Genomic DNA, 17,500 nt, shown 5'->3' with positions numbered 1-17,500 from the left:
CACACACACACACACACACACACACACACACACACACACTCTCTCTCTCTCACACACACACACTCTCACACACACACACGTTTCTCTGTGTTGATTGATTAAAATGTGTGTAATGATGCCCAACACATTCACGTCAATAATATTAAACATCTGAACGGAATGTTTTATTATTAAAGTCGTGTTTTTACAGGAAATGTATCACATGTTATTTAGTTTGTTAGTCAGAAGTGAGTTTATTTATTAATCAGATCATTTTCAGGATTTTATTGACTAATCTGAAAGTTTTATTATAACGCTGTGAATAAGTGCTGAATTTCTGATCTGCTGCTGATTTCAAGTTTATAATTAGTAGAAAAATCTATAAATATGTGAAGAAGGATTTTAAAATGAATAAAGATTCGCTTATTGTTACTGTTAATTATTAAAGGCAGGAACGTGTGTGAACACGTGACACGACGTCACAAACGTGCCGATTCTGTCTGCAACTTCCAGAGGCGCGTCATCAGAGGCGCGTCAGTGCAGAGAAGGAAATATGGCAGATTTTACATCCGGGAAAGTGGAATACTTTAAATAAGGTGATGTACAAAGCCACGACCAGGTCGTACCCCAACACATACCCAACACATACCCCACACACTTCCACAAATCCCACACTTACCCATACATACCCCACCACTTACCCATACATACCCCACACACTCCCATATACCCCACACTTACCCCACACTCCCACATACCCCACCACATACCCAACACAAAACCCATACACTCCCCACATACCCCCACACTTCCACATACATAACCCACCACTTACCCATACATACCACACCACATATCCATACATACCCCACACACTCCCACATACCCCACCACATACCCAACACAAAACCCATACACTCCCCACATACCCCCACACTTACCCATACATAACCCACCACTTACCCATACATACCGCACCACATATCCATACATACCCCACACACTCCCACATACCCCACCACATACCCAACACAAAACCCATACACTCCCCACATACCCCCACACTTCCACATACATAACCCACCACTTACCCATACATACCGCACACACTCCCACATACCCCACCACATACCCAACACAAAACCCATACACTCCCCACATACCCATACATAACCCACCACTTACCCATACATACCGCACCACATATCCATACATACCCCACACACTCACACCACATACCCATACATACCCCACACTTACCCATACATACCCAACACAAAACCCATACACCCCCACATACCCACACACTTCCACATACCCCACACTTACCCATACATAACCCACCACTTACCCATACATAACCCACCACTTACCCATACATACCCCACACACTCCCACCACATACCCATACATACCTCACACTTACCCATACATACCCCAAACACTCCACCACATACCCATCACCCCACACGGCGTATGGCACTTTGTATTTAACACGTCCGAGGCCACAGAAATGTAAAGCAAAAAAACAAACAAAAGCAAAAAACAGGCATTTTTGTGACGAATAAAGAAAGGAAAAGGTTTTGTGTGGAATGTGTGAAGGTAAAGTTCCTCTCTTGAGTGTTTGTTGTCGTACATGTTGCATAGTGTTAAAGAAAGAATCATATCACAAATCAGCACACAGTCACATGACCAGGCTCGAGGCTCAGAAGCCTCTGTCTCTCAGGTCCACACCTCCATGGGCACCATGGACTCTTTAGAACCGATGGGTGGGAGAAGGTTCTGTTCGCATAGGAAGTGAAGAGGAAACTGAACGAGGAAGCCTCGGACCTTCTTCAGTTCCTCCTGAGCTTTCAGAGGATCTTCTTTATCCAAACTGGGTATGTTCAGAAATCTTTCCAGCTCCAGGATCATCCTCACGTCGCTCGACGGCAGACAGCGGAACACCTACAGAGGAGGAGACACCAGGGTCTGTCTCAGTATCACTGTACATCACACCAACATACCCACTTCAAATACTGTTTAAAAGTTTGTGCTCCCTTTCTAAACATGTAAAACTCTTAATTCACAACCTGAAACCTTCACACGCCCCTGAACAGATTCCCGTTTCTCAGGTGTTCATGATTTATTCCTAATTTATATCCCTGTGTGTAACACCAATAACTGGAGGTGGGCGACCTTCTGGTAGATGCTGTCGTTGCGAGCTGCGGTGGTCATCCACACATCCTTGTAGAAGTGCTCACTGATGGGGTCCGAGACGTCGATGCTGGAGTCTGTGTGAGCGCCGAGAATCGTCCTGCAAAACATCCACACATTTAACACCTGAGAGAGAAAATCACCACGACGTCCACACGCACTTTATTACTCTGTCACGTGTAAAATAGATTCCAGAGTAAAAACAGAAGAATCACAAATACACACATTTACAGAGTTAATCAACATTCATGTCATTCATTTAGTCTTTGTGTATAAATGATTAAAAAAACATTTCTATAAACATATAAACATTTATATACATTTAAAATATACATTTAATATCATTAAATGCTATCGATATTAGATCACGTGTTAATACTTTAATTAAAAGTATAAATGTATTAGTGTGTGTGTAGAAAAGCAGAAATGGAAAAGTTCTTTGAATCGTTAAAGATCTAACACATACCTGTACTTGTGTTCCTTTAGAAGAAAACGTTCACTATTTTAATGTAAACGTGTGTTTTATACTTAATAAGAAGAACATAAAGCTGCCAGTCTGTTTTTTCCAAAAGAAGATAATAACCAAGTCATTCAAAACCCCCCGGGTGAAGTGAAGGTGGTTCCACCAGGAGGTGATTACAGGTTGAGGGAAAGGAGAGAACCCAATGTTGTATGGATTAGAGACAGTGGCATTGAGTAAAAGACAGGAGGTGGAGCTGGAGGGAGCAGAGCTGAAGATGTTGAGATGTTCGTTGGGAGTGACGAGGATGGACAGGATTAGAAATGAGTTTATTATGGGGACGGCGCATGTAGGACATTTTGGAGACAAAGTGAGGGAGGTGAGATTGAGATGGTTTGGACATGTGCAGAGGAGGGACATGGGGTATATCAGTAGGAGAATGCTGAGGATGGAGACACCAGGAAGGAGGAAAAGAGGAAGAACAAGGAGGAGGTTTATGGATGTGGTGAGGGAAGACATGCAGGTAGTTGGGGTGAAAGAGGCAGATGTAGAGGACAGGGGGGTGTGGAGACGGATGATCCACTGTGGAGACCCCTAATGGGAGCAGCCGAAAGAAGAAGAAGATGCAGAAAACCATTTCTATTTATATTGTAATTCATATTTGAGACTGCGGGGGGCACTACATATTAAACACTGCACGTATTTACACCAATTCTCAAATTATTGTTCCAGTTTAAAAAAAAAAAAAAGAAAAAATAATAAGTCACCTAAAACATTCGAGACGGAGCTGCAGTCCGAATCGTCCTGCCTGATATTCCTGTCCATCCATCACAGACTTCTCGAATTCTGTGTCTTCAAAAACCACTGCCACTTCACTGTCACGCTTTCCCAGCATGCTGCGGTCATTAATGTTCGCCGAACCTGGACAGAGAGACAAGAGGAAATAATGCTCCTCCTCACACGGAGGTTTCTGTATAGCGTTAATGATAATAAAAGAAAAGAGTGAAAGAGGAAGTGGTCTGACCGATGATCACCATGTTGTCGTCTGCAATGAGCATTTTACTGTGGACATAAATCAACTCCGTCACCAGTTTCCCCTCCAGTTCAGAGTGTGTCCTCAGTCCTCCAAACGAGATGTAGTTCATCCACTGATCTCCCACTACAGAGAGAGAGGGACAGGAGAGGAGGAGGCGAGAGAGAGAGAGAGTAAGAGAGAATGAAAGAGGAGAGGATGAGAAAGTGAGAGAGAGAGCATGAGAGAAAGAGAAGAGGAGGAGGAGAGAGAGTGAAAGAGGATAGGAGAGAGAGAGAGAGAGAGAGAGAGAGAGAGAGAGAGAGAGAGACACACACACACAAGTCTCAGGTATGTGTTCTGATGTTAATTAGCAGCGGTTCATTTCCACATTATGAGTGTGTGTGTGTGTGTGTGTGTGTGTGTGTGTGTGTGTGTGTGTGTGTGTGTGTGTGTGTACTGGTGATGTATCTGTTTTCCTCCTTGACCTCTTTTATTTCAGTCTCGTGTTCACACTGAAACACTTTAATTAATTAGCATGAAGTTCATTAAGTGTGCAGACATGAAGAAACACGTGATAATGTCCACAGAGTATCTTTTACAGAAGTTAAGGACGTGTCAGAGAGGAGATTCTTCAAACCAAATAAACTGGATGGAGTAAGAAATGAAGAGCTGTTAGTGTTGAACAGGCGGATGGTACAGTCCAGATCGTACCATTTCCAACCCAATCAGCAACAAACGCTGAGGAAGTTCGTACTGTTCAAATGATCATCACAGAGATGATGGAGATTTCACATTTCACACCAGAAAGTCACAACACCAGCATGTGATGTGTTTACACCGCACACACACACACACCATATACACCAAAGACACAACACACACATCCTTTATCACTTACTCTCTTTCTTCAGCTGGGACACGATGGAATGTTCTCCTCTGATCATCGTCCTGAAAACATCATCAACAACAACATTTACACAAAACATGAGAAAACAAATAGAACGCCAATCTTTCAACCACAATACACACAAATACACTCTCATTCATGACATTCATTACACTTACATACACACATATCCACAATCATACACACAAACACTTTACACACCTGTACACACACTAATACACAGAACTGAACTGATCCTACACACTGTACTTGTGTTACCGGTAGTTGAAGTGCATGATGGCCTGGAGGGCACTTCCTCCTCCGGTGTTGATGTTTCCCTCAAATCCAGGTAGGAGAGGAGTAATGACATACACGCGGTACTTCGTACCTTCTCTGGAGGTTCAAGAAACACCACAGAAAGAATTAAGGTGAGGACGTGCTTCATCACTCACACGATGTCAGACACACACCTGTACACTAGTGACTGTGTGTGTGTGTGTGTGTGTGTGTGTGTGTGTGTGTGTGTGTGTGTGTGTGTGGTGGAATTCTCAGACTGTTTGAGGAAAGATCTGGAGGAACAAATGGGCAGCAGGAAGTCAAATTGATGGATGAGGAACAATAATAGATTTAGATGTTAACATTTCTAGCATGTTATTGTAACTTCTGACCAGTAGGAGGTGCTGAGAAGAAATCTGTTGCATAACTTCAGCACATTTCTCTGAAGATTCCTGCCATCTTTAATGTAAAAACACTTCCTGTAGCACATTTCCAGCAGACGGTTTGGAGTATAACAGAATTTATTTGAGAACTTTAGTGAGGTTTACTCTGAAGATGCCATCATGATTAATCAGGATGTTCCTGAGACTCTTCACAGTGAGACAAATTTCCAAATTTCTACCTGAAGGTTCTAATGGCTGCTGTAAACATTCCAGCTAGAAGAAGAAGAAGAAGAAGAAGAAGAAGAAGAAGAAGAAAGCGAAGGAAGAATAACACTAGGGTGACCTCAGGGCTGAAATCTGAGACAGCATGTGTGACCTTGACTCTACAGCACTCAGAGGCAGGACCATGTTTAATATCTACAGTCAGATTCCAGGTGTTCCAGGCCAGATGTTAGAGAAGATCAGCTCACCTATAGGCTTTGATGATCCTCTGAGCGATGGTGTCTCCGATCTTGTTGAAGACGATTTTGTTATCAGCGCAGCTTATAAAGAACTGGTTCTGAAAGAGACGAGCGTCAGCTGATCAGAAACGTGTAAATGATAAAGGACACGTGAGGAAGAGGAGCAGCTCAGCTCACCTCGATGTAGATGTAGTGTTTACTGTTCTCAATCACATGCACATACGCATTGTGGATGGACTCTTCATGGTACTTTATACCAGCCGACCAATCAGCTGCCGAGCGTAACAACTGGCACACACACACACACACACACACACACACACACACACACACGTTTTACTGAGAATCTCAGTCCAGCCCTGTGTAGAGCTCAGGGTTGAAGATGTGCTGTTACCTGGACTTTGGTGTGAACGCAGCCCAGGAGCTGGTTCTTGATCTCGTTGGTGGTGGTGTGGGATTTGGGGAGCAGGAACGGGTACGAGAGAGAACGGTACTTGGGTTTCATAATCTAAACACACCATACAGGAGAGAGAGAAAAAGATCAGGGACGGGTTTAGGCACTGAAATGATTCTCTCGTTCTGTGTCCGGTTTCAACTACGAGTCTCATTTTCACTCCCAGAAGATCAATGAGAAGTTACTTTCTAACCTAAAAAGCTGCTTTGAGACACTGGCCAGTGTTAAAGTGTTCTATAAATAATATAAAATGAAACCACTCAGGTTACAGAGACACAGCTGTTTTCACACACATCTGTAATGATGTGACCGTTTGTGACTCGATACCTTGGTAAAGTTCCAGCGCTGAATAAAATGGCGAGCGACGTCTCTCGCCGCTTTCCCATGAACCACCGAGGCGATGTCGTGCCACGGCATTCTGGGAGTGATGTGTCTGTCGATAAAATCTGAAACAGTCACGAATTTAGTGAATAACCGCACGTACAGGACGTCGGTCACAATCGAAAGGTGAACACGTAGATGATTTACCATCGAACGGTTTGTCCAGCTGAATCCAGTCCTTGTGCACAAAGTTACAGTAATCTTTCCCGTGCCAGAAACGTGTGTTCCCCATCAGACCGATGACGTCGGCCTGCAGGTCCTGGGCAGATTCTGCTTCTGCTAAAAAAATAAGAACATCAGAAATAAATCAGACACAAGAACCATGAGGCTGAGCTTCTGTCCAGAACAGAACCACACAGAACTGAGTGGAGGATCACCATGCAGTTCTCACACACACACACACACACACACCTCGAACAGGGAGCACCAAATCTCAATCCTCTTAATCTCCAGGAGAATCTCAAACACACCTGCTTCAGGAACGTGCAAAAGTGTTCACACCCTCACACTTAAATGAAAGATTAGTGTGTTTATTCAGGATCTTCTTCATCTGAATAAACTAGGACAGGAACTACAACACCACACAAAGTTCAGAGCAATCAAAGCAGATCCTGATGTTCTGAACCATAATAAATACTGATCAACCAGGAACAGAAGAAACACTCAGGAGGAAACTCTTCAGTGAGGTCTTCAGTGAGCTTCACTCACCAGGCTGAGACAGACACGAGGGAATGTGAACTTTTAACTCCATCCATTTCAGTGGAATTAAATTCTGTTTGCTGCAAATACTGTTTGAGAAACCTGTGGAGAAGTGGAGAAAGGATCTACTGACAGCTTTTACGGAATCCTGATCTCAAACCTGTCCATGATTCCTCAAAAACAACAAAACACTGAAAAATGAAAAACACAGGATCATATTCCTTTTTTATTCTCAGATATCTAATCCACCGTTCTATGGCTGGTTCTGATCCGATCCTGTTCTCAGTCATCATACCATCTTTACTAATACAAATAAAATTTGAGACTGGAATCAGAAGACCATCAACAACCTCCTCACAAGCGTGTTCCTGAGACCTGCGTCAACCAGTCCCCAGCTTTATAAACCCACAGCGACCCACTGTGTTCAGGAGCCGAGGCTGGGGAGAAGTTTATGATGATGATGATGGTGAACTCACTTTCCTCTGAGCTCTCGTTGCTGCTGATGCTGCCGGCGTGCGCCAGGCCGTGTCTCTGCAGGCGTTTCCTGATACTGAAGCGACTCTTTCTGGTTTTTCCATAACCCCGGAGTTTGGGCAGATCTTCTGGATCCCTAGCGGAGTTTTTGCCGTTACTCTGAACAGGACCGTTAGAAGGAGATGCCATGGAGTGAGAAGCTTCTGTTACACTCTGAGAAACACACACAGGTACATTAGTAATGAAATACACCACTGTGTTGTGATGACGTGGATTTATTTTCCTACAAAAGTTTTTTTTAGAATTGTGTTTTATTCTCCACAGCAAAAATAGGGATGTGTTCCACAAGCAGGAACCACCCTCATCATTCTTCAATACAAATAAATATGTGCAATACTACTTTTTACCAACCTATAAATCTGTACCTTTCTGTGCAATTATACTTTATTTTTCTTTATAAAAATGTGCAATAAATAAATAAATGTGCTTCTGTCACCAAAACAAATTCCTTTCAGATTCAGATTCAGATTCAGATTTTGATTCAGATTCAGATTCAGATTTTGATTCAGATTTTGATTCAGATTCAGGGTGACACCAAGTGTGTCATTAAAACATTACAAACACCATAAAGTGAGAAATATCATGAGCACCAGAGTGTGTAATTATGTTTAATGTCCTTTCTACAGTCTTCTACAGTCAGTTGAAGTTGTGGAACCAGGAGCTCCTGAGCAACTCATAAATTAGCTTCAAGATCATTATAGATTCAACAGCATCTCCTCCATGCTGAGCCTTTAATGTTCCATGATGGAGAAATGATGTTTTGAGTATTGATTAAGAGAACTGGAGCTGGTACATCTCTAAAGGGTTCCTCACAGGGTCAGAATCTTCTCTTTGAAGGTCTGAAATCTTCAAGAGGTAGGACACAACTTGAGCTGGCACGATGTCTAGAATGCTCAGGATACTTGTGTTTTCAGCATCTTCTTTTAGTTACAGTTGATGTGGAATGCGAGTGAAATGTCCCTCTTGTGATGTTAATCAGACGCTTAACTCATCATCTTAATGAGGAACTGTATAGAAACCCCCTCTGTGCAGAGCATCACAAACCATAAGGTTACAGCTTTACCTCGGACTCTTCTGAAGCTCTGACACTGGAGACTCCTTCCATACGTTATGTAACGTATTACTCACCTCTGCAGACGTGTTCAAAGTCCTCGTCACGCTCCCCACGTCCGTAAGTCGATGTTCTCGATCGTCCCAGCGACCGTACGCCAGATCGATCCCGCCCACAAAGGCCACCGATTGGTCGATCACCACAATCTTCTCGTGATGAGCCCACAGATAGACGGAGGAGGAGACGTGATCAGGATGTCGCATCACCTGAAGAAAAAAAAATCAATAAATAAAAACACTTATTTATTATTTTATCCTTCACTCCATTTCCTTCTCTCCTCTTCTCTTTCCTCCTCCTCTGGTTGTACCTTGATGTTGGGGTGAAGCTGATGCAGCGTTCTCTTGCTGTATTCACTGTTGATCCCGAGAGCCAGTTCCACTTCCTTATAGAGCATAACAAATATCCGAACTCCTTTTTGCTGAAAACCACAAAGCAGAGAGAAAACCTTCAAATACACAACCATCTGACCTTCCAGCAGGATAAGGAACCTTCTCCATGAGCTAACAAATAAACAAACAAACAAACAAACAAACAAATAGATTTGTGAGCAATAAGAATGTAATGTGTGAGAAGGTTCTGATGTTTTGAGGAACATTTCTGCACTTCCTTATTTGAGATACATGAATTAATTTATTCACACACACACACACACACACACACACACACACACACACACACACACACACACACACACACACACACACACACACACACACACACACACACACACACACACACACACACACACAGTAATCCTGAGACGTGGGATCTAAGCAGAAATCAGATCTGCAGTAGAGACTCACGGCTTTGCGCTTCAGTATGCAGTCCAGACGCCAGCGATTTCCTTCAACCACCGGCCTTCTGAGGAAAATCTCTGGACTCAGCCTGCAAACATCACACAGCGAGATTAGACATCACACAATCAGATCAGACATCACGCAGTCAGATCAGACACAACATACAGCAAGATCAGATAGACAGACAATCACATTGGGCAAAACACACAGCGAGATCAGACATCACAATCAGATCAGACATCACACACAGTGAGATCAGACACATCACACAGCGAGATCAGACACATCTGTGTGGGATTTATTGACTTACAGATTTGTAACTTAAACCCACTGTCTGACTGAAAGACGATCTGATCATCACTCTGTCCTCTGCGAGTGTGTGTGTGTGTGTGTTCTGATAATGTTTTCTGCTGTTCTCTTCATCTTCTTGTACAAGATGTTGGAATGTTGCAGTTTTGTAATGAATTGAAACACTTGATTGAAGTTTGATGTGAACTCCACACTTTCATGTGTTTGTGTATTTACATCAGACAAATAATTAACAGGCCTGAGCCTGTAACACACATACCACCAATCTGTGATGAAGATCTCCTCCTCAGCCCCCTCAAGTGCAGTAGCTACATCTTCCATGTACGTTTTCCCGTTTACATACCTGAAACACACACATTTACACAGACACTATCATTATATTATCATGAGGACACAAACAGTCCTTAGACCAGCTCAGGGTTTAGTGCCTGGACGGACACAAGGAACCTGGTGAGGAGCCTGTGAGGAATCGTGAGGAACCTGTGAGGAACCTGTGAGGAACCTGTGAGGACCCCTGTGTACTGAAATAGCTGTGGAATTGAATATAAATGTGTTTAAGGATGAAGAGTGATATGGAAAGCGAGCTCGGTGAGGACGAATGTGTGTGTTCCAGCGCCAGGGTCTCATTTTCATGTTTCTGTGTGGGTCAGTGCAGGATCACCACCACAGGATCACATTCACTTCTGTTCTCTCAGGTTACTGCATAAACACTGAAGCAGATCCACAGCCATGCCGTTTTCAACATCATGCTGCTTTAAGTACCTGTGCTTCATTTCTAAAGTCTCATCTTACATGTAAGTTATACATCACCTGTAAATAATACACTTTGGAAAAAAGGTCAAGTCTGGAACACTTCTGCAGAGAGAACCATTAAAGGAACCTAAAAGCCTTAACTATCTGGAGAAACCCCAGGAGTAAACCTTCTTTCTGAGAACATGTCACCAAAACCCAATTCTGCTGCTTTCAATAACATTTCAAATAAAACACCTTTTATTTTCCTTTTTTCAGTGTCAATTCAATCACAATTCTGTTTATCAGTTGACTGGTGACGGTGATTGGTGGTGATGGCCTGTGATTGGTGGTGATGGCTGGTGATGGCCTGTGATTGGTGGTGATGGCTGGTGATGGCCTGTGATTGGTGGTGATGGCCTGTGATTGGTGGTGATGGCTGGTGATGGCCTGTGATTGGTGGTGATGGCCTGTGATTGGTGGTGATGGCCTGTGATTGGTGGTGATGGCTGGTGATGGCCTGTGATTGGTGGTGATGGCCTGTGATTGGTGGTGATGGCCTGTGATTGGTGGTGATGGCCTGTGATTGGTGGTGATGGCCTGTGATTGGTGGTGATGGCTCCACAGATGGAGTGTAATGTATTGGAAATTACCATTTGGAGAGGATGTTCTCTTGCACATTGGCAAAGGAACCAAAGCGATGGCCCTGGAGGAAAGCACTGCCATATTTGCGCACAAACTCATCGATGGCCTGACCCCACCAGCGGGCGTGACGGAAACTGGAGAACTTCAGAACCAGGTTCCTGAGGAACAGAAATAAGAACTCATACAGGTTCTGTCCATCATAACAACCATAATCTCTAATACACAATCATAAGGTCTATGTGATTATTGACACTGCTGTGTGTGTGTGTGTGTGTGTGTGTGTGTGTGTGTGTGAGAATTGTGAACCTGCACAGACTGTCCACACGAACTCCGTGTTTCGTCTCAGTGTCTTTAGAGTCCATTTTTACACAGAACTCTTTATCCACCAGGAGAACGAAGGAGATCACACCTGAGTCTGGCTTCATGTAGAGCAGGAACGAATCTTTCACCACCAACCAACTACACACGCACACACACACACACACACACACGCACGCACGCGTATAAGAAAAATAGTAACATAATTATAGTACATTATTTATGATATTAATCATAGTATTTTTTTATATAAATTCAAGTTATCAATTAAAACATTAGTGTTTTATCCTTTAATCGTGATTACAGTGTGTGACTTCTGAGCAAAACTCAATTCTGACTCTACTGTAGTAATGTTTGTACTGGAAATAAACCCTGTGCTGTCATTTAAGGCATAAACACAGTAAATATGTACAGAATGAAATCAATAAAATAAATAATAAAGTAAAGTATATGAGGTACCGTTTGGACCAGCGGTAACACACTTTACTGTGACCGCAGCAGTTGAGTCCAGGAATCCTGTGACCTCCTGATCTTTTATAAACCATACCTTCTCTAAAACAGGAAGAGGATATTACATCATTAGCAACTCAAATCTACAGCTTTAATGTTGTACTTTAATTATTACAAAATTATACAAATATTCTTACAAGCCTTTTGGTCCCAGATCGTAAATGAAGGACAGCTGACTCACATCGATAAACGCCATCTAATGTGGAACACGTATCATTAGATACACGACACGCCTGTACACATCCTCTACTTTATGCACACATCTGTATGGTAACTATTCCAGATGTGGAGACAGAACTTACTGTGGCGTGGTAGTTTCTGTACAGAGGCATTTTCAGCAGTTTGTTTAAATAATCCTCGAGCTGTCGCTGTTAAAACACATCACATCACACAATTATACAAATTAGGACAATATTAACATCAACAATATTAATATATAAGAATATAAATATTCTGTGGCCTCAGATTCCAAAAAACACACAGTTTATCTACAGTAAATAATTTATCTACAAATAGAATTGGAAAATTAAGCTTGTGTGTGTCCTGAAGCACAACAATAACAACAGGAAATTCTTCTGCCGTGGAAATACCCTTTTGTTTCCACAGACCTGATAAAGTTATGAAATAATATTTAAATCAGTTTATGGAAAAACCAGGTGAGGAGTGGATGTGGGGAGGACGAGTGGTGGGGGGCACAAACTTTACACCTGATATCAGTTCCCTGTTTTTATTTTGATTAAAGACATCTGTAAAAATATTCTGAATAAATTATTATTAAATCATTATTCATCATATATATATATATATATATATATATATTTATATTTCCTGGGGGTGTACAAACTTTTGCATTCTTGTATTAATAGAAGTGTGTGATGTGTAAACTGACCTTCCGGCTGGACACCTGCTCTTCTCGGACGAGTTCGTCTCCTCCGCCGCGGGGTAACGTGGGCATCGGACGTGTTTGTCTGACTGTCTGCCTCCGCTGTGTATGACTGCGTGTACACACACACACACACACACACACACACACACACACACACACACACACACACATAAACACAAACAGGAAGAGAAACAGGTATGAATGCAGGTGAGAGAGGGTGTGAGCTCACGTGCGAGAGGGCAGAGGAATCTTCAGGAAGGCTTTATAGGTCCGTAGTTCTCGGTGCAGCTCCATGAAGTGCTTCTCCTTCCTCTTCACTATCCAGGTAAAGTTCCCATGCCTCATTTCAATCCTGAAGACAGCAGGAATTTTCTGCAATGCAGACGTCATCACACCACACGTCACCTTACTGATTAACACCATATTTATTCACCTCAACTCTCGAGTGTTTACTCTCTACAGACCAGCAAAGAGCTGAGCGATAAACCACCATGATATCAATATCTATTACTACATCCTTAAACACGCTGTGGTGAGGTGTGGTGTAGTTTGGTGTAGTGTAGTGTGGTGAGATGTAGTGTGGTGAGATGTGGTGGGGTGAGGTGTAGTGTGGTGAGGTGTGGTGTAGTTTGGTTTAGTGTAGAGTGGTGAGATGTAGTGTGGTGAGGTGTGGTGGGGTGAGGTGTAGTGTGGTGAGGTATGGTGTAGTTTGGTGTAGTGTAGTGTGGTGAGATGTAGTGTGGTGAGGTGTAGTGTGGTGAGGTGTGGTGTAGTTTGGTGTAGTGTAGTGTGGTGAGGTGAGGTGTGGTGGGGTGAGGTGTAGTGTGGTGAGGTGGGGTGTAGTGTGGTGAGGTGAGGTGTGGTGTAGTGTGGTGAGGTGTAGTGAGGTGTGGTGAGGTGTAGTGAGGTGTGGTGTAGTGTGGTGAGATGTAGTGTGGTGAGATGTGGTGGGGTGAGGTGTAGTGTGGTGAGGTGTGGTGTAGTGTAGTGTGGTGAGATGTAGTGTGGTGAGGTGTGGTGGGGTGAGGTGTAGTGTGGTGAGGTGTGGTGTAGTTTGGTGTAGTGTAGTGTGGTGAGGTGGGGTGAGGTGTAGTGTGGTGAGGTGTGGTGTAGTGTGGTGAGGTGTGGTGTAGTGTGGTGAGGTGTGGTGTAGTGTAGTGTGGTGAGGTGTGGTGCGGTGAGGTGTAGTGTGGTGTAGTGTGGTGTAGTGTGGTGTAGTGAGGTGTAGTGTGGTGTAGTGAGGTGTAGTGTGGTGTAGTGAGGTGAGGTGTGATGAGGTGAGGTGTGGTGAGGTGAGGTGTGGTGAGGTGCGGTGTAGTGTTGTGTAGTGTGGTGAGATGTGGTGAGATGTGGTGAGGTGTGGTGTAGTGTGGTGTAGGGAGGTGTGGTGAGGTGTGGTGAGGTGAGGTGTGGTGAGGTGTGGTGAGGTGTGGTGATCTCCTGGTCTTATTGTGCCTCCAAAACCACCCTGAAGATGATTCCATCATGTGGTTTTTCTGTAGATTCAGTATTTCTGAGAAAACTTGACCTGGATGGACTCTGAGTCACTGTGAGAGAGTCTCACTAGACCACTTTATATTCCTCCTGTGTGGAATAAAAGCTGAGTAACTGGTGATGGTGATGAAGCTGGTGCTGAGATTAGCAGCTCGTAGGCAGTGCAGCGTTCACACCACAGACGACCAGCTACAGCTCTTCATTTATACTTCACAACTCACATGTGATTATTTATACGCCTGTGACGTGTTCACACGTCTGCCTTCTCTTACATAACCAGGAGAAGAAACAAAGGATGAGGAGAGAGGAAAAGGATAATAAAGGATATGGAAAGACAGGGAGAGGAGGAAGAGAAGGTGGAAAATGAGGAAGAGTAGAAGAAGAAAGAGGATGACGAGGAACAGAAGGAGGAGGAGGAGAAGAATGATGATGATATTAAGGAGGAGAAGGAAGCGAAGGACAAAAAAGAGGAGGAGAGATTGAGGAGAAAAAAAAGGGAGGATGAGAAGGAGAATAAAGAGGAGGAAGAGAAGGAGAGGAATGTGGAGGAGAATGAGGATGAAGATAGTGTGAGAGCAGATAAAATCAGCTTCATAGGCACAGGAACGTGAGCATGAGTAACAACTCAACCTGGCAGTGTTAGATTTCGAAAACACACACACTCACACACTCTCTGACCTTTGACACACTCCTCTGGGTGGTGCGGTTGAAGCGGTCCTGTGCAGTGAAACGCTCCACCTCCAGGATTTTGGCAGTGATGGGAGATGATGTGATGAAAACTCGAGTGTCCTGATCTTTAAATCCAATCGTCTTGTAGATGAGTGAGAACGGAACACGAGCTTCTACAACCACAAAGCAGAGCTTACAATCCTGCAGCTACTCCATAAAGCTGGAGAGAACATCATACACACATCATAAAGGAGAGAACAGAATGAAGAACATGGAGGAACCTTAACCCGTTAGCCTTCGCCACAGATGTTGGGCCTCACAGATAAAATGCTCTACCTAACTTTAAATATCAACAGTTCCTGATAAAAACGTGCTACACACACAATATCTATAGAAAGAAGACACTTTGAGCTTTACTGCACTAAAAGCAATAACATGGTATAAAACTTGGAGGTATTTTGTAATTTACAGATGTAAAAGCGCATCTCTATGCAGATCTCCACGTCTCTGTTGTTGCTCCGCCCACAAGAATATTTCCCACATCGCTGCTTTGTGCAAATCTCCCATAAAACTACTTTTTTGAATGTCCATTTTTTCCTTGTTTTCTTTTTTTTGTAAACAAAGTGCAGTTAGCACGCCGTATACGTATACGCCGTAACATCTGTTTGTTTGACCAGTAAGAGTTTATAAAGAAGAATAAAACTAAGACTCACACATGGGGAATAAAATCCTCCCATATCTCGTTAGAATCCTGCACTTATTGACTACATTTTCCATCAGTCATTTAGTTCCCATAATACTACTGTCTGGGAATAAAAGGTTTGAAATGAAAGGTGGTGATGATAAAACCATGAGGAGACTCCACCCGAGATTCCGACTCTTTTACTGTTTGTTTTATTTTGTATTATTATATTCTACCAGCCATGTTTGATGTTTTTACCACCAAGAGGCCGTTTTTTTAAGTTATTCTGAAATATAAACACCAGCCGAAGGTCTGTGACGTAAACAAAAGAATAAACATTACACACATTCAGCAAATACATTCTTTATACGTTTTCCATTGAAAAACAGAAAAGATCTGAAATCGCTGCTTGAGGCTCAGAGCTTTAGAATGATGTAAAGTCATGTTTCTCTTCTCCATTTTTAACACCTGAGAACACTGGAGTATCTTCTCACAGGTGCCCGCTGAAGGCTAAGAGGTTAAAGAATCTTAAACATCTGTATAACTGCTGTTTTCTCCCCTCCTCCTCCTCCTACCTGCACTGTTAGCTGCTGGTCCTTCAAACTCATCCTCTCCAATGTCCAGCTCACGTGTGTCCAGGTTCTCCATGATCTCGGTCATGTCTGTGGCCACCAGCTGCAGTGTGCTGGCTGTGCTGAGGTCCTGCTGAGCCATGGCTAACATCCAGAGTCCGGGCCAGAGCTCTCCTACCATCACACACACACACACACACACACACACACACACACACACACACACACACACACACACACACACACACACACACACACACACACACACACACACACACACACACACACACACACACACACACACACACACACACAAGGCCTGATGATATTCATTCTCAGAATGAAGTAACACTTGAGTTATTAATAAACTCTGGATGATCCTGAGCAAGAACATCACATCAGGCTGAGATCATTAGATCTTTCAAATCTTATTTCTCATCCAGCTTACAAAACATCTGAAGAAACTTCACCCAGATGTTCTCCAAGTTCCAGCTCAGGTACACACATGAGAGAACTGCTGTAAAGCAGTAATACACAAAAACACACACACACACACACACACACACACAAACACGTGTACAAAAACTGCATACGCCCACAAACACATGTGCTGCATGATCACAAAAACACACACGTGCAAACATGCCTATACATACACACGCACACACACACGCACGCACACACGCACGCACACGCGCACGCACACACACACACATACACGCACACGCACACGCACGCACGCATACACACACATTTAAGAGCTCTGAAAAATAAACAACTTCTGCCTTTGGGTCAGAGGTGTAAAAGATGCATCATGTAGCACGATGTGTGTGTGTGTGTGTGTGTGTGTGTGTGTGTGTTACAGTGTGGCTCAGTTCCAGTGTGTACAAAAACAGCTGCATCACTATTTGAAGGAGAAACATCTCAGCACACTGTTACAGAATATAAATCAGGTTTCTGTGATTGGCGAAACCTGGAGCTGAGCTCTGGAGCTAAACATCTACATCATGTGCAACCCTGATGAGATACCAGCTCATGAGTGCACCGTCTGTAT

The 17,500-nt window shown here is 43.4% G+C and overlaps 1 protein-coding gene across 6 annotated transcripts in view; it reads right to left on the bottom strand.

The window, feature by feature from the left end:
- Positions 1-17,500, bottom strand: part of pld1b (phospholipase D1b) — a 26,497-nt gene that overhangs the window by 127 nt on the left and 8,870 nt on the right. For 2 of the 6 annotated variants that reach the window (XR_014531487.1, XR_014531488.1), the window contains exons 2-27: positions 16,450-16,620; positions 15,202-15,365; positions 13,259-13,401; positions 13,033-13,138; positions 12,446-12,511; positions 12,281-12,339; positions 12,093-12,185; positions 11,622-11,774; positions 11,324-11,473; positions 10,201-10,284; positions 9,639-9,720; positions 9,143-9,253; positions 8,853-9,041; positions 7,667-7,877; positions 6,639-6,770; positions 6,438-6,556; positions 6,051-6,164; positions 5,834-5,944; positions 5,666-5,754; positions 4,816-4,929; positions 4,549-4,598; positions 3,660-3,794; positions 3,403-3,556; positions 2,158-2,275; positions 811-1,926; positions 1-636 (exon numbers count right to left, since the gene is read on the bottom strand). The exon at positions 1-636 is cut by the window's left edge and continues 127 nt beyond it. Coding sequence is in view for 2 of the 6 variants with exons in the window: in XM_083529170.1 (XP_083385296.1) it covers positions 1,702-1,926; positions 2,158-2,275; positions 3,403-3,556; positions 3,660-3,794; positions 4,549-4,598; positions 4,816-4,929; positions 5,666-5,754; positions 5,834-5,944; positions 6,051-6,164; positions 6,438-6,556; positions 6,639-6,770; positions 7,667-7,877; positions 8,853-9,041; positions 9,143-9,253; positions 9,639-9,720; positions 10,201-10,284; positions 11,324-11,473; positions 11,622-11,774; positions 12,093-12,185; positions 12,281-12,339; positions 12,446-12,511; positions 13,033-13,138; positions 13,259-13,401; positions 15,202-15,365; positions 16,450-16,597 (3,120 nt within the window). In the remaining 4 variants the exon portion in view is untranslated. Of the gene's footprint in view, positions 1,927-2,157; positions 2,276-3,402; positions 3,557-3,659; positions 3,795-4,548; positions 4,599-4,815; positions 4,930-5,665; positions 5,755-5,833; positions 5,945-6,050; positions 6,165-6,437; positions 6,557-6,638; positions 6,771-7,666; positions 7,878-8,852; positions 9,042-9,142; positions 9,254-9,638; positions 9,721-10,200; positions 10,285-11,323; positions 11,474-11,621; positions 11,775-12,092; positions 12,186-12,280; positions 12,340-12,445; positions 12,512-13,032; positions 13,139-13,258; positions 13,402-15,201; positions 15,366-16,449; positions 16,621-17,500 lie in introns of all 6 variants that reach the window. The other 4 variants (XR_014531485.1, XR_014531486.1, XM_083529170.1 and 1 more) reach the window with 4 other exon arrangements.

This window comes from Silurus aristotelis (assembly GCF_946808225.1).
Source record: "Silurus aristotelis genome assembly, chromosome: 25".
In the NCBI taxonomy this organism is placed as follows: domain Eukaryota; kingdom Metazoa; phylum Chordata; class Actinopteri; order Siluriformes; family Siluridae; genus Silurus; species Silurus aristotelis.
This window is presented reverse-complemented; position numbering and strand designations above follow the sequence as displayed.